Source organism: Sceloporus undulatus, chromosome 4 (genome assembly GCF_019175285.1).
Source record: "Sceloporus undulatus isolate JIND9_A2432 ecotype Alabama chromosome 4, SceUnd_v1.1, whole genome shotgun sequence".
Lineage (NCBI taxonomy): Eukaryota > Metazoa > Chordata > Lepidosauria > Squamata > Phrynosomatidae > Sceloporus > Sceloporus undulatus.
In genome coordinates, this window is record NC_056525.1 from 23,513,034 (window position 1) to 23,535,375 (window position 22,342).

A 22,342-nucleotide genomic window follows, 5' to 3' on the forward strand; every position below is an offset into this window, starting at 1 on the left:
TAGATGGCCCTGAGCCAAAGACTATCAGGCTAATATTTCTCCCAGGGTTCAGAACCTGGGTTCACTGGTAGTGCTGGTTGATACTGGTGTAGATGTGAGGATCAGAAGCAAAATGTACTCCAGAAAGGAATGGGACATGAAAGGAATTGAGGATTCTGTGATCTGCTGCCTTGGTTAACCATTTAGATGTATTGTCTCCTCTGGTTGTTTAAGCCAGCTTCTTTTTAACAACTACAACATAAGATTCAAGGCTAAGAAGTAATGATGCACCACTCAAGTTGCATAATTTCGATTAAATTAGGTGCAAATGAGTTTGTACCTAGTTCTTCTCCACCAAAACCTGGTACATTCACTATTTTTGCACACTAGTTCTCAGCAGTCCCTGCTGTTAATCTGATAACTAGACTGTTTACTACCTGTAAACAATGTTCCTGAAATAAACAGAATTAGGCCTTTTGAAATGGAAGTGAACACAGTCTTCCTTATAGGCAATTACTGAAACAGTGCAACTTCATTGCTTATTAAGCCACCTTGTTATATGCTAGTACCTTGTGGCAAAGTGTTGCAAGAAAGGTTAAGAACAGAATCTGAGAAAAAACAGTAAACTAGTGAATGTGCTATATATAGGTGAAAGAAAACCTTCCCATGTGCTGCAGATGATCTGTATTGGGTGAAATTAATTAGACATTAGAAATGCTGGTTTTCACCTTCTCCTCTACAACGTGCAAACAAAAGTCTGAACTTAGTATAAATACTAGTAAATTCCACAATCCAGGCATATATGTGTTGACATGTGTATGCAGGTGTATTATAATAGCTAGGACAGTGCTACAAAAGTTGAGTGAATTCATTACTTGGAGTTTGGCAATATACATGCTCTATAAGCTCATCATTCTTCCATCTGCATTGCTTTGAACAATAATTTGTGTAGTAGGTACACTCCAGATGAGGAATTCTACAAATCTTAACTGTTTTTCAGAGCTTGCAATATTAGGTTTGAAATTTGTTAATGTAAAGTGCTACAAACTGGGAATTTGGATGTGTAGTAAGAAGTTGATTTGTTAAATTAATTTTGCTTGATTTGTTACTTAAAATGTTAGTTGTCAGACCAGACTATGTGATTTACAGATAATAGCATGGAAACCTAGGAGCACATATCTCCAGTAGTGCTCTTTTTGTCACTTGAAAATCATGTCCACTGAACTTGGATTTTCTTCTAGGTGGACTCCAAACCCCACAGTATGATTGTTGCTTGGGGATGGTGAGAGTCAAGCTTGAGATCTCATCTTACAACCTGGACGATTAAGTTTTTTCTCTGACCTTCATTTCTCTTCACCCAGCCTGCAAATGCTTTGTTTGCTGAAAGTTGTTAATAAGCATTTTTAAAGTTAATTTATAAATTATGTGTTTATTTCAACAAGAGGACACAGATCCATTAAGAGACTAGCAGGAATAAGCTGGCAACAGAGATTAGTCAAAGGTGGAAAAATCTTAACCTGAAATTTTTTGAATGACTCTGAGCATATGCAGAACATTTTTCTGCATGTTTGAATCACTTCCTCTGCTCTGCCTTGCCACATTCACTATAGAAGTAAAGACCAGAGGTGGGTTACATGTTTCACAAACAGCTGATGGGGACCCCCAGTTCAGTCAATGGGAATCCCTGTTCTGAACTCTATTCAGCTCTAAGCTCTAAAAAATTAGACTGACAAAAATGTGCAAAGGAAAGGGTTTCTCTACTGAATAATCTTGGAAAACAGGTTTATTAGAAATAGATGCAGCAATTCTACTCCACTTACCTGATTAACCCTCACTTAGAACAGTCATTTGGGAGGACATGGATTTAACTCCAGCCTTACCAAACCCTTCCGAGTGTGTAAACCTTTAAAGAAGGTGATGATAAAAATAAGAGTGGAATGGAAATGGGAGGGGTGAAGGCTAAGAGTAGAGGAAATGTGTTTGGAGGTGGTGGTGAAGAAAGCTTTTTCCATATTTGTGCAAACATCTATCAGATATACTATATACTTTCAGCTCAACCCAAATAATACAGTCGGCCCTCCATGTTCAGAGATTTTTCATTCACTGAGTATATCAAGTATATACAGTCATCCCTCCATATCTGTGCTTTTTTAATCCACAGATTCAAGCATCTATGGCTTGAAAATATTTTTTAAAATACATAAATTCCAAAAAGCAAACTTTGATTTTGCTATTTTATATAAGGGACACCATTTTACTATGCTATTGTATTTAATGGGACTTGAGCATTTACGGATTTTACTATCCATGGGGAGTACTGGAACCAAACCCCAGCTGATACCAAGGTCCCACTGTAATGGGATTTGATCCTTCACGTATTTTAGTATCCATGGAGCTCCTGGAATCAAACTCCAGCAGATACCAAGGATCCAATGTATACAAAACAAAAAAATGAATTAATTTAGATTAGAGGAGAATTGGAAAGACTCACAACCCATCTCACTTCTCAATATCCAGAAAAATTATGATAATTTCCATATGGATCAGTAGGTAGGGAGAAGGACCTTTCTTCAGCCCCAAAGGGCCTATTCTGAAAACCATTTTCTTGCTTTTTAGCCACAAAGCAACAGACGTGACGCAGTTCCTCCAATCCTAACCATTTCTGCTAAGGGTTTATTGTTTTCCTGAGTGTGACAGAGAGAGAGAGAGAGAGAATCAGCATGCCCCTTAACAAATTCTCACTCATTTGTTAATGTATAGGATTAACTTCAGTGCTGAGCTGAAAATGTACGGAATTCAGCCATGTTAGGGGAAGAATCTAACAGTTTGATAATCTAATAAGCGAGTTTTTTAACCAGTCATTTTATAAATTTTTCAACCTCTGTTTTTATTATGGCAAACTGTAGTCTTGCAACCTGACAACCCCTTGTTAATAACCTTTTACTTTCTGTATTGGAGTAACTGCCCTGAAATGTAGATTAATAGTTCTGATGAACCTATAAAAGGAGGACTTAGAATCTTCTTGCTTATAAGTATGTTTTAAAAGAGGTTAATACCTATAATGGATGGCACATTCATGTTTTGGGACTGACTATGGCTTAATTTCCTATCTGAATTCCCTATTGCTGATGTAATCCATAATCTAAAGTGTAGAAACTAAAAACTCGTCAGATGACTGGCTATTGTGATAGGGGTTTGGATTCAAAGTGGTTGCCAGATCAGTCCCATCAATAAGTACATGCTAAGAATAAAACAACACCAAACATTCATGTATTCTTGTGAAGTGAAAGCTTGCAGAACACAAATCTAATTGTGGTTTGGAAGTATGGCAATAGTATAGTATCTTCAAAACAGTGGAACTCTGCTTCACATGACTGTGTTTTTGTTCAGAATGAAAATTATAGGATTCTACAAGTGGATAAGCCTGATAATTACACTTCTTTCACTGAGACAGTTTCCTCCATATGAGTGTTAGACGATAATCTGAATGTTACAGTAAGTCCCTTAAGGCAGTTTCCTTGAAGAGATTAGTAACTTCCTTTGATAGTTGCATCATTTTAAAGATAAATATTTAGTAAGATGTAAGTTCACTAGCTGTATTCACTTGTTCTAACCATGGGTTATTTAGGGACTTGTTTTTAACTTCCCATGCAAACTATTAAAAAAAACTTATTCGAAATCCAGAAAGAATAATGTTGATTATTATGAAGATAAGGAAGAACTGTAAAGTTAATCATCTGACTTAATTGGAATATTTGAAGGCATTCAAAAGAAAGCATTTAATAGACTGCTTTAGTAGAACGTGCCTGTTTTAAAACTTGTTTTTGCTTCCATTTTGTTTCTTCGGTTAATGTTTATCTGTGTTTTATCCCATAGGTGGTGGTGATGGTGCTACTTAAACCATTTTCCTATTTCTTCAGCATCAAGAAGACTTGAATTATTACAAGTGGAGATATACATAGAATAGTTTCTTTGAATACAAGTTAAATCAACTGGAAAGAACTGGAAGGGAGCACAAAGAATTCTACACTTTTCATGGGAATGTTTTTATAAATAGTTTGTGTTGTGTGTGCTTAGCTACCTTTACAGATGAGCAAAAACATTCAACAAACTTCTCTTGGAGGAGCAGTCTGCTGTCAAACGTTTGCAAGCAAACAAGTGGAAAACCATTGAAGTGACCTTATTTCCACCATAAAAGGCCTCCCTCTGCCATTCATGTTGATATCAACAAAGGAAATATGCCTACTCAACCTCTCTTAGCATATATGGATGGGCCAGATGGAATAGCCAGTACTGTTGGTTCACGTATGGAAAACAATGATGCCACTATGCCAATAAAAGGGGCTAACACAATCTCATACAAGAACTTGCAAGACAAGTTCTTAATGCAAGGAGAAGGGTGTATGCCTTTAGATTGCATGTTTTGTGATCAGACTTTCAAACATCCAGAAGATCTTGGTAAGCATGTCTTAACACAGCACAGGCCAACACTTTGTGAACCAGCTGTTCTGCGTGTAGAAGCAGAATACTTAAGCCATGTTGATAAAGGACAAGTGAAGGTGGATTTGCCATCCTCAAATATCAGTGAAAAGGATAGCCAAGATTGCAGCTGTGTGGTTTGTGGACAAACATTTGACGCAGGTTTTGATGTTGAGGCTCACATAAGGAAGCATAAGGACTCTTTTACTTACTGGTGCAGTGTGTGTGGAAGGAGATTTAAGGAGCCTTGGTTCCTCAAAAATCATATGAGAACACACACTGGTAAGCCTGGATCTAGAAGCAAGACCCCCCAAGGATCTGAGAGCCCCATAACAATAAATGAAGTGGTGCAGGATCAAATAACAGAGAGCATTACATCACCTTACAAAATCTGCATGGTTTGTGGCTTCCTATTTCAGAATAAGGAAAGTTTAATTGAGCACAGTAAAGTACATACCAAAGATTCAGTAGCCAGTGCTGATGGCACCCAAAACAATGAATGTGGCAAAGGAAATAAATCACCCAGGGAAGAGTTTTTGCAGTTTCTAAACTTAAAACCATGTTTGCCTCCTGGCAGCAACAAACAAGAAAAGCCTGTGAAATGGATAGCAGAATTAGATCCATTTAGTACATACCAGGCATGGCAACTGGCTACCAAAGGTAAAATTGCTGTTGGCCATGGACAAATAAAAGAACCAGGGCAAGAGGGAAGTACAGACAATGATGACTCATCTTCTGATAAGGAAGAGCTTGGGGAAATTTGGAAAGCAAGCAAAGTGACTCAGACTGAAAGCACAGGAAAGACCAAGGCAAGCAGAAGTGGAAATTATACAGGGATTGGTAGTGTGCCACAAGACAAATTCAAATATCCCTGCCGTGAAGTGCCTTCTATGGAGATAGACTCTAAATTGTCCCAGAACAAAGATAAGCCCACACATTGTTCAGAGTGTGGCAAAGCCTTTCGAACATACCACCAGCTAGTCCTTCACTCAAGAGTACACAAGAGAGACCGAAAGAATAACCTAGAATCCAGTTCTGTTGAAGGAAAGCAGGCAAGAGCAAATATTCCAGACAGCGTGACTCTGGATGAGAATGGAGCAGGTGAACAAGTGGAGGGAGTCTCTGAAGATGGATCCGAGGATGGTTCAGAGGCTTTAGGTAAGATGAGCTATGAAATATGTACAAAACTATTGAGTTTCTTTTAGTTCACTTGTTTTCCTTCATAGTTGGAAAGAATACTTTTTTGAGCTACTTATTCTAATAATGATAATAATAATTTTTAATTACATTATATAATAATAATAATAATAATAATAATGTGTTTTCTCCCAAAATTGGGACTCAGAACAACTTACAATTTAAAAGAATAGTACAATGAAAACATACAGAACTGAGGATTAAACTATTATAATATTAAAATAGATAACTTTTTAAAAGAATAAACTACAGTTAAAAAAGATAAAAGCATTTAAAAGCAGTAAAGTTTAAAACTGTACAGCACCCCCAGTCTGTTCTTTAAAGACTTTCTGTTTTAACTGTACTTGCTGTTAAAATGTGGAAGCTGGAGTCTAAAGTGATTTTCCTAGCTCAGTGATACTTAGCAAGCATCATCATAATGCAGCTTTTAAAATAAAAGTTATTATCAAGGAGAGGTTTTGCTGTTAGAATATTGACACCCTTCTTCCTAAGGGCATGATCTCACAATTTCATGCTGAAGTCATGGCATAATTTCTTCTTTGTATCTGCAAAGGATACTTTCACAATCCTTAGTACACAAGCAACATACAGCATGGACAAGATTGCATCTCATCTTTTTCAGCAATGCACAGACCTGTGATGGTGTGATAGAGCAATAGGTGTTTTCTTGATGTTGAATGTATTTTTTCCTGTTTTATTATCACAGTTGTTTCTCAACTGGATATACTTATTTTAATTTTTTTGGCAGTTGACATTGAGTTATAAACACGATAGGCGCCAGTATTAACTCATAATAGGGCAGGTGTCAAAATTTGGAGAAACTGAGGGCTCCTCCTCAACTCCAGCACCCCACAAAACAAATGGTACAAATATTTTTTGGTGGAAAAAGCATGTGGAGCAGATTCCATGTTACAATGCAAGGGGGGGGGGGGGGGAGGCAACAAACTTCAAAAGACCCAAAGGTGAGTAGTAGTAGTGTGACACCACTTCTTGTCATCCCCAAATGGTGGTTGTTGTGATAAATGTATGGCTCTCCAAGTTCTCAGAGAAGGAAAAATGGTGCTGGTTTGGAGCATGCCCACTTTTATATAGAATCATATTTAGCAGTATTCTGAGCCTAGATGGTCAAGTCCAGAGACTCCTTTTTATATCCTGACTAGTTCAGTTTTCTAACCACTTTCCCCCCTGAATTCAAAACTTTTTTTGTTCTGCAGTCACTCCAGTTAACCAAAATTAGATGCCTTGCAAATGCAGTTGTTAACAATTTGAGTAACTATCCTTGAGCATAATATTATGGTTGCTGCTCTCTAGTGGTAAAGCATGGGAATTGCTTGTAAGAGTCAGGATGAAAACAACATCTTTTGTTCTTTCAAAGTTTTTGTCTAATTTGATAAAGATGACTAATGAATATCTATTGAGATGAAAAGTACATCAGAAGAAGGTAAAGGTTTTCTCTTTAAGTGCTCAGCATCTCATTATATAGAAATCCACTTTGGTGGGATGAATTTTTTTTAGTCCAATACAATACTTGGAAAAATATATATTATTCTGTTCCCTAAACTGAAGGAGTTACATATTGATATGAAATATGAAGGCATCCCCCATTTACAGGTTACAGTATGTAAACAGATCTTTTTGTTTTGAACAAAAATAGTTGGTCTGGAGATATTGTTATTGTTATTATGGTAGTCCATGCTGTCCACTTTAGAAAGATGGTTCAGTTGGCTTATTTCAGATTATTTAGTGACTCATTTCATTTTTGTAGCTCTTACATGCTTATTTTGCATCTTGTTTTGGTAGTGGTTTTGTTGTCATAGGTCCAAAACACATTGCAGAAATAATCCAGTTTGAGACTGCTTTAACTGCCCTGGCTTAGTGCTTGGGAATTCTAGTTTATGTGGCACCAGAGCTCTCTGACAAGAGAAGGCTAAATGTCTCACAGGACTATAGTTCTCAGAATTCCCTAGCATTCAGCCAGGGCAGTTAAAGAGGTCTCAAACTGGATTATTTCTGCAGAGCAGTGTGTTTTGGACCATAGTTTCCACTGAGAATGATACTCCAACTAACTTAGTATATCCACATATACCATCCCATTTAACACTCCTCTTTGTATGAGAAAAAAAACATGTTTCTTGTATTATCTGCTTTTCAGAATTGGACAGATAGCATAGAATGGTACCTGTAGACTAGTAACTCCTCCAAATTTGTACCATGGAAATTGGTGAAAGGAGTCTTCAAAAATTAAGCCACTTTGTGGAATGTATTCATCAATTGCATCTCTGTTGAAATAACCCCAAGTTCTGTTTGCAAGCTGTACCATAGGCAGGTTTACTCTTTTATATTTATTGTTTTTATGTACAGCACTGTGCAAATTTACAGTGCTATATAAATAAAGAATAATAATAATGATAATAATAATAACTTAGGGGTTAATTTTGTAAAGGAACTGTGTACCAAAATTAACCACTTTGCTGTTAAACAGTGGTGTATTTGTGTGTAGCAGCTTCTGCTAACATAAGCTTGCAAGAAGGGGAATGTAGAAGCCACCATCTTTATGCCTTGAATAATGCCTTGAATAATAATTCCTTGAATGTACCATGGCCAACTGCAGCTAGACCACTTATGGACTCAGGATTTAAAGAAAAACCTAAAGCTAAAATTTTGAAACAATTGAAAACAATAAGAATAATTTAAACAGACTATTAAAAGCATATTAAACAATTTGACTTGTTTAACTTATCAATTTAAAATGAGTAGACACAATTTAAGGCAATTTAAAACCATGCACATTGCAGATTTGGCTGAAATCAGTAAGGCCCTGAATGTTTTGGAGAAAGCCAGGTTTTTATGTGGTGCCAAAATGACACCACTGATGACACTGCAGAGATGGAAAGTAGTCCACAGTTGAGTGATCTCTCTCACATCATATTATTCTCAGAGGATGGCTTTTCCAGCATACCCCCATCCTAGGGCATGATTGTATTTATGTGCAGTTGTTCTTATTTTTGCAAAACTTACTGGAAGCTTTATAATGAATTTTTTTTTTTGGTCTCTCTTTGTTCTCTTCGTCCCAAAAAATCTAAAGATAAAAATGAAGATGGCATGGAAAGGGCAAAAGTTAAAAACCTTGGTGCTTCAAGAGAATGCAGCTATTGTGGAAAGTATTTCCGTTCAAACTATTACCTCAATATTCATCTCAGAACTCACACAGGTAAGGGAAAGTGGGTGCTTTAGATGAAGCTTGGGTATGAAAAAGAGGGCATCATCATCATCACTATTATTATCATCCAGTCATCCATTAATTTATTTCCTGTCCCTTCCCTGATACTGGGGCTCAAGGCAGCTTAAAATATTGGAGAATATTGAAAAAACAAATTAAAATAATAATAATAATAATAATAATTTGTTTTATTTATATACCGCTATTCCAAAGATCATAGCGGTGAACAGCAAGTAAGCTAATTAGCAAGTAAGCTAATTTGCCCCCAACAGTCTGGGTACTCATTTTAGCGACCTCGGAAGGATGCAAGCCTGAGTCGAGCTTGGGCCCTTTTGCTGGTCTTGAACTCGCAACCTTGTGGTCATGAGTGAATGGCTGCAGTACAGGCATTTAACCACTGCGCCACAAAGATATCAGTAAAAATATATAATTTCCATATTAAAATACAAAAAACCTTTCAAAATAAAAAGTACTTAAACATCAATTAAAAACATAGGATAAACAGAAGAAGTTAATTATGGTGTGAGTAAGTCTAGGTTTGGTATTGATACTTCCAGAAAATAACTCATTGCAAGCTGAGCTTCCCTCTCCTTAATAGCTGAGACCTCCAGATAGATAGGTTGATTAAGAGGAATGTTAATTTTAACCTATAGATATTCAGGTTCATGTGTGAGTACTTCAGAATCTGGAAAGGTTCTTGGAAACGTGAGTGATTAATAATGACTAATAAGAGAGGTGTCATCCTGCGTGTACTTACATGGGTGTAAGACACTTGTAACACAGCCAGCTTTGTTGCTGAGGAGATTATCAGACCATGACGGGACGGGGACAGGAGCGAAGCGGGACGCTCCCCCATCCTTATCCCGTCTTTATCACAATTGCATGAAATACAGTCACATGTCGTGCTCATTCAGTCGGTGTCCTGTCAATGAATTGCCCTGTCATTTTGTATTAACAGAAACTTGCGTTAATACAAAATGACAGGAGAATTACACTTCACTGATGGGACACTGACAGAATAAGCTCGATGTCATCTGAAAGTTTTGTGCAATCGTGGACAATAGCACTTCACTGACGGGACACTGACAGAATTAGCAGAACTTCATCTGAAAGTCTTACCATGATCATGCGATAAGAACAGGAAAAGGACGGAACAAGGACACCCTTTTCCCCATCTGATAATCTCCTGTGAGAACAGGACGTTAATGGGTTCTGGTGATTGCTTTTTAAAACACCGTCTTTTGGGGTGCTGTTCTGGTCTTTTAAAGACTGTTTGGAACTGATGTTCAGAATTAAAAGGGGAGCATTTGGGAGTCTAGGGGCTATTGCATACCAGTTCTGATGGTAGCGTTTTACCACTTTCCCTGAAGCAAATAGCTCCAAGCTTGTACCCCACTTTTATGGCTGGATAGCAGTTATCGCTTGCTGTAATGAATTGTGGTCAGAAAGTACCAGACATGTGTTTTGCCTATTCCAGAAGGCTGTTTTAAGTGTCTGCCATTTCTTCATCTGTGTTATGTGTTTGTACTTGCCTCCTCCAGCTCCCCAGGCCATACAGTGAAATATTTCTGCATCAAAGCTAACAGACACAGTTAACAAAGTCAATTCCAACTTTTGGCAGAATTCTGATCTGCCTGTTAAGTTTAGTAGAAGTTAGGAAGAAGAGCATAAAGATAATTTTCATATTCTTATCGAAGTACAATGTATTTCTCACATCTGGTTCATAAATCTTTCAGGTGAAAAACCATACAAATGTGAATTTTGTGAATATGCAGCAGCCCAGAAAACATCTTTGCGGTATCACTTGGAGAGGCATCACAAGGATAAACATACAGACGCTGTAGCAGAAGTGAGAAGTGATAGTAAAAGCTTGTTATCTTCTCAGGAGATGGGTATCATGCCAGGCAACAGGCGTGGTCCAGAAGCCAAAAATCTGAAAAGGTTCCTAGAAAATGCCAAAGAAGGCCCACCAGTAAAAATGCAAAAAGAAACTCTCTCCTCCTTTCAAAATGCACCGAAAAGTATAACTCAGGATGCAAACAAAGGTACAGACAGTGATGGTTCAAATGCAAGTGCAACAGTTAAGTTGGAAAAAAATGCAATGGAACTTCAGACAAGCAATATTGTTAATAGGACTGAGAAAAGAAATTCTGTATCATCAGAAAGTGTGCTTAATACCAGTGCTTTAAAAGGCAAAGTAAATATGAATTTTCTAAGTGATATCACTGAAAACTCAAAAAGTATCCTGATAGTACAGGAAAAACCCTTAAATTTATCTACAGGCTCTTCTCAGGATGCTCTAGTAACCTCTGTTTCCCGAGGCTCCTTAGCAACCAGTACCTGCCCTTTTTGTACTTACCGGACATTATATCCAGAGGTTCTGATAATGCACCGACGACTGATGCATAAATCGCCCAGTAACCCCAATGCTATTAATAAAAATAGTTTCAGAAATAGGACCATTTTTAAAGGCAGGCGTACTGGATGTCCACCCTGTCTTTTGGGCAAGGATGTGGCGCCACTGCCTCTGAACTCTGGGAAAACTAAGGCTTCTCAGCTTATTCATTCAAAAACCCCACATGTGGAAAAGGTTAAACAGTGTCTTGTTTTACAGAGCAAAGCACCCATTCTTACAGGGCTAAATTCCAGCAGCACAGCACCAAATAACTTGAAATCATGCAAACCACAGATGTTTGGAGGCCACATGAATAGCTCCAGACAACAGCATGAAATGCATCTTACTCCTAGTACTACTTCAGTACAAGAGAGAGGAAAAAGGTTGGATTCTAAAGCAAGATTTTTGGCTTCTCAGTTAGGTGTAGTGAGTAGCAACATCAGTGGCTCTCTTGAGACTCCGTTGAATGAAGCTGCTTGGACAAGCAACCGAGGAATAGAATTTCCCTGTAACAGACCTGCTGGGAATGTAAACTTGGAATTTGATGGACAGACTCCCAAAATAATGAGGCCTAATCTCTTGGCTTTGGACCAGATTGACTCTACTCTCTGTCGGAGAGGGAATGATGCTGTCAGATTACCTCTTGCAGGCAGATATGAAGGTCTGCTACCTGAAGAATGTTCACACACCAAACCTACCACTCCTTTTCTGCCAGCCAAACAAGGGTTCAGGAGCTCTGAAGTAGATGCTATAAATCCAGTGACTATTCTAAAGCCATATGAAACCTTTGGTCCTGGGCCACTTTACAGTTCCAGTGGATCAAGCAGCAGCCAGATCCCAAGCTCTTCAAAAGAAGGTATGTGTGGTTTTCGGCAGTGGGAGACAAAACAATGATTTTAGGTTGATGAATTACAGTGTGTTATACTACTACATTGTCCATAGGAGAGAACTAGATTTTCAGTAGACATTCCAATAGAAAAATTCTCATTGTTTTTTTAGAATAGAATAGAATTTTATTGTTAAAAGCTAAAAGCCATCTTAAATTGTTTTTAAGATGTCCCCTGAATTGCCATGCTGTTGTTCTGATATCATTTAATCCTACCCTAGATTAGAATGGTACAAGTTTTTTCCCCTCAGTGCAGATAAATATATTTTATTTTGTTTGGTATACACATTTTTTGGTAGCACAGGGATTTGAAAGAGCAGTATGTTCACATGTAGGCTGATGCATGCAGCTGAACAAAGAGGATGTGGAGGGAGGTCATATTACTAGTTGACTAGGAGAGGAGGGGTTTTTTTTGAGGGGGGGGTTGGAGGCTGCAATTTTTGATTGAACATTCAAAATCAGCCATATGGTCTCCTCACCCTCCTTTCTGGCAACTTGGAGGTAACAGATATCTTCTCTTTCAAACTACCCAATTATAATACCACTTTAAATGCCTTAGCTGCACCGTATGAAATCTTGAGATTAGTAGACTGGAGAGGCACTGGAGCTCTGTGGTAGAAAGTGCTAGATATTTCATGAAACTACAATCCCAGAATTTCATAGGATGGAGCCATGGCAGTTAAAGTGGTATCAGAGTGCTATACTTGTGTAGTATGAAAGAGACCTATGTTGGCATTAGCACTGGTTCTGTTTGTTATGGTTCTGTTTGTTATGGTTGGTTTTTTAAAATTTAAAGAGTTGAATTTCCTGTGAAACCTAGATTAGAGCAAGCCCTCATGTCTTTTCCTCCACCTTTTCTTTGTGGTAAACATACTTGTCATATCAGAAATCTTGGTTGCTTAAGGCTGCTCCTACCTTTACTTAGAACATTTTTCTAGAACTCTATTTTCCTTTTTTAAAAATATTTTTTATTGTTAATAAAGCCTACCTATACAGATTCAGTTTGACCGCTTTGCATATTTTCATTTCAGTATACGTAACAGAAAGTTTGCCATAAATGTGAAAAGAAAGTGACACCTTTAACTACTTCCTAAAATTCTGCTTCATCTGGCTTTATATAACATTTATTTAGCTCAGTATTCTCAACTTCTGATTTTACTGTCATTTCACAGTCTCAACAGTTTAAAATCCATAAAGCTCAGCTCTATGATTATTTCCCCCTTATATTCTCATTTGTCTAAGTTTCCCATTTCCCTTTGCATAATTCTAGAATGGGGTTCTATTCTTTTTCAATAATATTTAACTTTTTATTGTTTAATCTTGCTGTTAGTTTATCCATTTCACACATGTCAGTAAGTTTCAATAACCATTCATCAATCACTGGTGTTTTTTCTGATTTTCAATATTTTGCCCGTAATATTCTAGCTGAGGTTACCATTGTAGAGTATTTCTCTCCAGTGTTCCTTCTCAATCTTTTCTGGCAAATTGTTTGTCTTATTAAGCAAGTACAGTTCTGGTGTAATCTTAAAGTTAACTTTATATATAGTGCTTATTGTCATGTGTATTTTCCCCCAACATTTCTTGATTTCTTCACATCTCCACCACATAATGGATCCAAGTACCTTTTGCTTTTTTACATCTCCCAACATTTATCTAGTTGAGTTTTCTATATCTTTGAAATTGTTTGTAGTGTGAGATACCAACGTTGTGTGATTTTAAAGAAATTTTCTTTTAGGTCCTGTGCATAGCTGAATTTTTGGGTCTTTCTCCTTGCTTTCTTCCAATTTTCCAATTCGATTTTGTTTCCAGTACCTTTCACCCATTCGATCATTGTTCAATTTCCAATTCTCTCTCTAGAAGTAAATTATAGAATCTTTGATTTTCCCCTCCTCTTGGCTAAATATGATTTTATCTAGTTCATTTTGTATTTCAAATCCTTCCAGGTTGATATCCATCTTGAATCTTTATTTTAGTTGTAAATATTAGAACCAATACAATTTGTAGTCTATCCTTCCTAATTCTTTGATTGGTTTTATAGTAATCTGATTCCTCTGATCTCTTTAATATGTCATCATATCTCAAACATTTGTGTAACTGTTTCCACCTTCCTTGGAATGCCTCTTGCAGTGATAACCAACCAGGAATTCTTCTATGGAATTTCTTTTTTAATTTGATCCAATTTATTAGTAATGGCTTCCTTTTAAAATGATTTTCAAAATCTTTGTGGACTTTTGCTTTACTGTATTTACCAAAGGTACATGTGCCACCCATATCGGTTATCGAATCCCTCTAATGTTAGTACTCTTTCCTTTTCCAATTACAGTGGTGCCTCAGATTACGAAATTAATTCGTTCCGCGGCCGCTTTCGTAACCCGAAAAGCCTTCGTAAGCCGAATTGCCATAGGTGCTAATGGGGAAAAGCCGCGTTTCGTGCGAAAAAGCGCCGAAAAGCACCAAAAATTTTCTTCGTAACCCGAAAAAACATTCGTAACCCGGAACAATTATTTCCAATGGGATTTTTTCGTATCCCGAAAATTTCGTAACCTGGGTATTTCGTATCCCGAGGTACCACTGTAGATCCAATCTGACACCCACATCAATGCACTTGCATAGTAATACAGTCTTAAATTAGGGATGTTAACAATCACCATTTTCAACTTTATCTGTTCAGGTCTTCCATTTAATTCTCGGTTTGCGGCCTGCCCATATGATTTTTTTAAGATCTCTTTGTCATTTATTAAATGGATTTTCATTAGTTATGATCAGGATATTCTGAAACAAGAAATTTATCTTTGGAAGTACTGTCATTTTTATTGCCGCAATTCTTCCTAGTAGCATTAGATGTAGTTTAGTCCAATTTTCCATGTTTTTATCGTCTTCCATAATTGTTTTCAAAAAGATCAGGATTCCTTTTTGTAATCCAAATTCCAAGATACTACACTTTCTTCATAATTTTATAGCCTGATCTCTTTCACTTTCTTCTTTTTCTGCCTTTGTAACATTCTTTGTTATGATATTTATTTTAAATCCAGAGAATCTACCGAATTCAACCAATCTGTTGATTAATTGTCCAATTCCATTTAGTGGGTCTTCCCAAAATTATCGCCAAATCATCTGCAAAGGCTTGCAATTTGTATTCTTGTCTTTTAATTTTAAGTCCTTGTATTTCTGAGTCTTTCCTTATACCTTTATTCAGTATTTCTAACACCGTGATGAATAGTAGAGGTGATAAAAGGCATTCTTGTTGAGTACTTTTTTGAATGTTAATCTCTCGTCTCTTCCCTCCCCTGCCCCCATTGATCATTATTTTAGCTGTTTGGTTACAATATATTTGTTCCATCCAATTAAAAAAAAATTGGTTACAACAAATTTGTTCCATCCAATTCAAAAAATCAGTACAATATAGTATTATTTACTATTGGCAACCTTGTGTAGGAAATACAGCGTTAACTCCAATTATAATGCCAATTATAATTTTTTCACCACATCCTCAGATCCTTCCCATATGGTTTCTGCATTCCTGGAGATTTACTTATGTGAAATATTTTGCCCTGCTCTTCCTTACAGAGAAGCTTACTTATATAGTTAATAAAAACAAGACAGCTCCTGTCTACAGACTTGCAGTCTAAATTATATGGTTTTAAAGGGAAAAGGCATGGGAAGTAAGATAAAGAATCTTGTGTACCAGTTCTTAAATCATATTGCCTACAAATGACTGGTTGAACTAGAAATATGGTTCAGATTTAATGATTGTATACATGGAGTCCAGGATGTTTATAGCAATAGCAAGTACATTTCTATACCGCTTATCAGTGCACTTAAGCGCTCCCTAAGCAGTTTACAATGTGTAAGCCAATTGTCTCCAACAATCTGGGTACTCATTTTAGGGACCTCAGAAGGACGCTAGGCTGAGTCAACCCTGAGTCCCTGGCTGGTATTGAACTCACAACCTTGTAGTTTGCGAGTGAGTGGCTGCAGTACAGGTATTTAACCACTCTACCACCAGGGCTTTTTATTTGCATTTGTTTTCTTTTGTACAGTATAAATCATGAAATTCCTGATGTCCACCGTGCACTGAGGTGCTTTGCTGCTTCAGGTTGGAGCTTTGGACTTTATAGCTTGACTAGGTCTAGTCTGGATCCACAGTTCTATTCATGTTTTTCCTTGTTTGTGGTGATTACTTCTTTTTAACATAAGACATTTTGTTTTTAAAATGTGAACAACCAGCCTCCATTCCATATCACAAATTGCCTTTTCCAAAAGCTGTTGTCTCTGTACGAAGGTGCTGCAGGAAGGGTGCTGAAGGAAACACACACCATGCTTCAGTGTACACAAACTTTGCTTCATGTACAAAATTATTTAAAATATAATGTATAAAATTACCATCAGGCTGTATTTATAGCTTCAGTGAAACCTCGCCTTACGCAGGGGGCTCATGTGTGCGGCGGCGCGGGCACACGCCTCATTCATTTGAATGGGATGTACCGCATATAGCGTGCCCGCGTATAATGCAGGTGCACTGTTGTATACAAAAAAAATATGAATTTCAGGTTTAGACTTTTAATTTGGGTCCTGTCTCCAAAATACCTCATTATGTATATGAAAATGTTTCAAAAGCTGCGGGAAAAAAACCAAAAAAACTTCTCATCCCAAGCATTTTGGATAAGAGACTAAAGTTGTATCATGTACCTGAAGAATGGTAGAAGAATAGTGTTGTGTGAAGTTCAGAGTTCCTTGAATTACTAATGTAACTATTTCTAGCCTTTATGCTAATGTCTCCCAATGATTGTTTTTATCAGGAAAAAGGCCAGTGTCATACCAGCACCTGTCTAGCACCATACTGCAAAAGCGAAGTTACGAGAACTTTATTGGCAATGCAAACAATCGGCTGAATAATAAGCGAACATGATTAGCTGCAATAAACGGTAAACAACCTTTTTTTAAAAAAAAAGATATATATATATATATAATAAACTCAGACTTATTATTTGCAATTGATACACTGGTCAGAGGAACCTGTGGAAATACTGATAAAAGATCAAATCATTGTATTTTTAAAAATGTAAAACGTAACTAAGATGTTGTTCAGTATGTTAGCAAAATGCAGCCAACTGTATATATTTGATTGTTTCTTTAAATTTAAAGCATAGAATTATTGGTCTAACTGGTGCATAGTTGTGATACCTAAATGATGCTTCTATTTGTTCATAACTAACTTTTATTATTGAAATGTTTGCTTCAGGGTAGCTAAAAATATGTTTTGTGGGTATAGTTTTGCTATGCAGAAGAGAAGTTCTGGCTGATGTATACTTGAGAAACAGGTTTATTCTGAGCCTATGCGTTTTCTCAAGGTTCTATATGGATGAGGATTGATGTACAAGTATCACTCTAAATGACTGATTCTAGGAGTTTTTAGGCTGCTGGAGAGCAATTTATTTCAGGTACACGGTCTGGATAATACATTGATTAGGATTGGTCTTTTGTACTATCTCAATAATCTCCTTTGTCTACCACCTCCCTAAATACTTTGAATGTTTGTATGCTGGTGTATCTCTAGTAATGTTCTGGTGTAAAGGTTCTCTGATTGGATCATTGTGTACTCTGAAGGTCCTCCCCCCCCCCCCAGGAAAATGTTTCTTTACTTTTCTAAGTCTGTGTCTGGTATTTGCCTTGTTTGACCATGTAATATAACACATTAATCTCTGGTTTAGGAAAGAAGTTTGTAGTTGAGGCTGTTAACTGGAATTTGGGATTTAGTTTTACTATACCCTCTACATCCTCCTGCTGGCAGATTTGGGAGAAATGTTTATATTATAATGATGATCTACTTAGTAAGCAGTGCTTCATACTACATTGGAGAATTTGCCCTGAGAATGACAGCAGCCTGTAACATATAGCTTGTCCTCAAAGAGTTTCATTTTTATCGGAAAGATCAGTATAATTTTCCCTCATACTTTGTAGTAGCAATATTAAGAATATAGGTACATTTAAAAGTTCTGATTTTCTCATTTTCAACTGCAGTAAAGTCTCAATTATCCAACGTAAATGGGCCAACTGATTGTTGGATGACCGAAAATGTCGGATAATCCAATTACGGCATGCGTGCACATTCACACGCTTCGCCATTGGGACAGTGGCTCCCTTGGGGCTGAGGGAGTTTAAGCCTCGGCTCAGCGCAGCTTGGACTCCTTCAGTCCCAAGGGAGTCCTGATTTCCCTTAGCTCGAAGAGAGCTCCGCGGAGCTCCCTTCCAGTCGAGGGAAAGCAAGCCGCCAGGGAGGGGACTGGGCCAAGGCCAGAGTCCCTTCCTTGGCAGCCTGGTTTCCCTCCGCTTGAAGGGAGCTCCACGGAGGTCCCTTCCAGCTTAGGGAAAGCAAGCCGCCGGGGAGAGGACTGGGCCAAGGCCAGAGTCCCTTCCTCAGCGGCCTGTTTTTCCTCAGCTCTCTTCCAGCAGAGGGAAAGCTAGCCGCGGAGGACAAGCCTGGGCCGAGGATGCAGCCTCCTTGAGGAGGCTGTGTCCTCGGCCCTATCCTGTCCTCCTCTTCCCAGACCTCCCCTTTACTCCAAAGGGCTCTTCGGAGTCCTTTGAGGGGAAGGGAAGGGAGGCAGGGCAGGAGAGGACTCGGCGGCTACGGAGGAAGGTGGTAAGTAGGGAACGAGGGAGGAAGAAAGGAAGGAAGACGGAGGGAAGGGGGAGGCGAGGGGCGTCAGAGAATACGGAGTGTCGGTTAACCGAAGGTTGGTTAACCAAGACTCTACTGTATGCTGTTTTTATGTCTGTTGTGCAAGAGTCATTGCAACAGAATCTTTTTGTTTGTATGTTGCAGGAATGAGGATACACATTTTGAATTCCCTTGCAGTTCATCTCTTGAGAATAATGGATGATGAAAGCTAAACTAAGCTGTGATTGTCTGTGTATAGAGGAAAAACCCCACACACTACAGTTCCATAATGGAAGTTCTGATTGTGTTCATATAATGTGGACACAGCCATCATTGTCCAAAACTGGGTTACAAAGAACTAGCAGAAATGTTCATCAGTTCCTGATCTGGAGTAAATTTTTTTTAGAATTATGATAGACCAAATATTCAACATAAAAAAATATATTTTGCATACTGTAGTGCTGCTGAAAAGATATCTTATTTCTGAAGATGTGTGTGTAACCTTTGCACCTCAGGTAAATTTGTGCATTGGAGGACTTTTGTATAAGGGTAATTCTTTGTTAAATTCTGCTTTGTGCTTTAAACTATGTAAAAATTTTTAAAAATTAGTTTCCAAATGACGTGTGTACATTTATATTCATCTTCACAATATTCACAATTTTAAATATTCTCAGAATAAGACAGGAATGTGGAAACCAAACAAGACCACAGTCTGTTCAAATAAATCATATGTGTCTTCAAATTGATGCCCATTTTTGACTATCCTTTGGGAGAGTGACATTCACTGACTGAACTCTCTATTAAGAGAGAACAAGATTTTTTATAGCCCTATAATGCAGGTTCAAGATTTCTAACAATGTCTTTTGGCTTCAAAGTATTGCTGGAGTGAGTTGCAGTGTTTACATCTTTTTCTAAATACTCCCATTTTCTCCTGTATCCATCTCTCTCTCTCTCTCTCTCTCTCTCTCTCTCTCTCTCTCTCTCTCAAATGTTTTGCACATATGCCCAAAGCACACAAAAAAGCATTCCATTTAAAGTGATGCAACTCACCATTACACCAAATAGAAATAATATTTTTATTTGCAGATGGGGTAGCTCTTGTAAAGTGTAGTCTGGGAGCTGTTTTCTTCCTAGAAGCCAAATTGCCTACATGATGATCTGGCAAATCCCTTGCTTTCACCCTACCCGTCATTTGGCCCTTCTCTCTTCCAGATGCCCATTTGCACTTCCTCCAGGCAAGGAGAGGTCCAGGGCTTCATGCTTCTCCCTACATGGCAAGGGCCCCTTTGCACATCCCTTGCTGTAGGTTGTAAGGTGAAGACATGCAAAGGGAATTCCACCCACCTGTGTCACCTTCACAGTTTGGAGCGTGAGCAGGAAAGGAGAGGAATAAGTGACGAGATAACAACAGGATTCCCTCAGATACTGCTTGTCTGCTGAACTGTCAGTATCTTTCCCCTTCCACTCCAAATCAGGATACAATGTTGGATGTATTCAGATATATACGTTTGGTAGGAGGTTCTGTGTCCACCTATAGAGACATCCAACAACCAGCCCTCTTCAGGGCTACATTTTTGAGCCACTTGTTGACATTTCCACTTTGAAATCATGGCCTGCCCAGTGCTATTTTTGTCAAAACCACCAAGGGGTTGTGGCTATGTTCTAGAAGGATTCCCTCCCACACATGTATCCTGTGTGTAAAGTCCAGCTACAAGTTAGTGTGATATGTTTGTCAAAGAAAAGTTGTTTTGGGGATTTAAATCATTTTTCCACTGTGTGTGATAGAATATTGAATAAGATACTGAGGCTTTCTCTTACAAGCCAAGGAGTTATTCCTAGTGATGGTAGATATTCCAAACATCTTGTTAAACAGCTCTTTTAAAAAATTTAATTTGAGATTAACATGCAGTTGTTTCCAGGACAAAAATGGTTTCCAAAATATTTTTTGCACTGTTGAATGTGTTTATCAGATATATATATATAAAAAAACCATAAACATTCCCTGTGCTTTGATATGCAAATTGAATATGTTTTAAGTAATTTTTGTTACTTCCTTTGTATTAAGGAATATGTAATTTTGATGTCTCTGTAAAACTGGCAATGTAATGAAGTGCTGTGTATCAGGAAATTGTACAATTTATTGTTTTCCTGTTCATAAGCTGAGCCATATGTACATAAAATCTAGATTTGTTCTCCTAGTTTTGCACTTTTATAGCATATTTTTTGAAGATGAATACGCTTGGAAGATATTTAATCTATTTTTCCGGATTCTTCAATGAGTCTTATAGGATACGTGCTATAACTCATCTGTGTCTTTCTCTTGTGAGTGCTCCTGTTTTTTTCCTTTAAGTAACTGATTGTAAGGCAGTAGGAAAGACCAGAGCTATATTCAATAAGTTACTCAAAGAGTCCCTTATATTGTGGAAATGCAGTCATCTCTCTGAGGCTTCCAGGTTTTCCCTTTCCAAATATAATTTGGGAATGCCTTTTACTACTTTTTGTAGTATAGGATCCATTACAGCATAAGCATCTTCTTGCCTCATATAGGTAATATTGAAAGCACTGGATCACACATTTGCACCTGCCTATGCCAGTGCCAGTGGAGAGGGTGGAACACTTGCAGGAACAGGAGCCATGGTGTTGGCTGTTGCCATGTGGCCCAGGTTTTCTGATGTTATCTTGTAGCACATGATGAAGAAACCCCCCCACATTGTGAAAGTAACATGGGCACAGTTAACCATCTATGTCTGCATGGAAGTGCAATGCAAGTCCTGTCGTAATGGACAAGATTTTGCGCAACTGTGCTTTATAGATTGCATTCCTGGTCTCTGAAGTAGGTTTTGCCCATCAGTATTAACTATGGGATACTACTGTGTTTGTTTTCTTGTTGCCAATAGCTGCAAATATACTGATACAAATTGTTCATATGTTGTATTTATTTTCTTCCACCTTGATTTATTTTAATTGTGAAACTCTTAAGATCTTGAACTGTAGACACATACAAGTCCTTTTAATTTATGATGTGTTTTCAATTTAGCAGAATATGTTACTATATGTGGATGTAAATACAGACTGTGTGGGTTTTTTTTTGCAAATACTCCTCTTGTCCTTATTTCATACTCTGAGCATGTTTAAATGTACTTCACTGGCAGAACTTTTTTTTAACACTATGATGTGGAGGTGCTCTAAATATATTTATAAAATGTGGGTACCTAAAACCCTTGGGGGATTAAAGCAGCATCCATTGTGTGGGTTAGGGAAGAGGATGTCTTGGATGTGTTTAAATGTACTTTTCTACTCCACATCTTTGCTAAAACAAAATCAGCGTTCTCCTTTGACAAGTCTGTATGTATTTATAAATCACTTTTCTGTCCATCTGGGCCCTCAGAGCTGTGTAACATGAAATCACCACAGAAACGTGCAACAAAAACAAAACTTCCTTTCGGAACAGGCTAAAAACAGTTTTAAAAGATAAAGGACATGACAGTTTTAATCAATAAGGACAATGTCAGCCTGATTTTCCTT

The 22,342-nt window shown here is 37.7% G+C and overlaps 1 protein-coding gene across 6 annotated transcripts in view; it reads left to right on the forward strand.

The window, feature by feature from the left end:
• Positions 1-21,914, forward strand: part of ZNF217 (zinc finger protein 217) — a 39,455-nt gene extending 17,541 nt beyond the window's left edge. For 5 of the 6 annotated variants that reach the window (XM_042465258.1, XM_042465261.1, XM_042465260.1 and 2 more), the window contains exons 2-6: positions 3,856-5,616; positions 8,741-8,866; positions 10,612-12,126; positions 16,956-17,081; positions 18,983-21,914. In XM_042465258.1, the coding sequence (XP_042321192.1) occupies positions 4,218-5,616; positions 8,741-8,866; positions 10,612-12,126; positions 16,956-17,065 (3,150 nt within the window). In that variant the 5' untranslated portion in view covers positions 3,856-4,217 and the 3' untranslated portion in view covers positions 17,066-17,081; positions 18,983-21,914. Of the gene's footprint in view, positions 1-3,855; positions 5,617-8,740; positions 8,867-10,611; positions 12,127-16,955; positions 17,082-18,982 lie in introns of those variants that run through there. The other variant, XM_042465263.1, reaches the window with a different exon arrangement.
• The last annotated feature ends 428 nt before the right edge of the window (positions 21,915-22,342 follow it).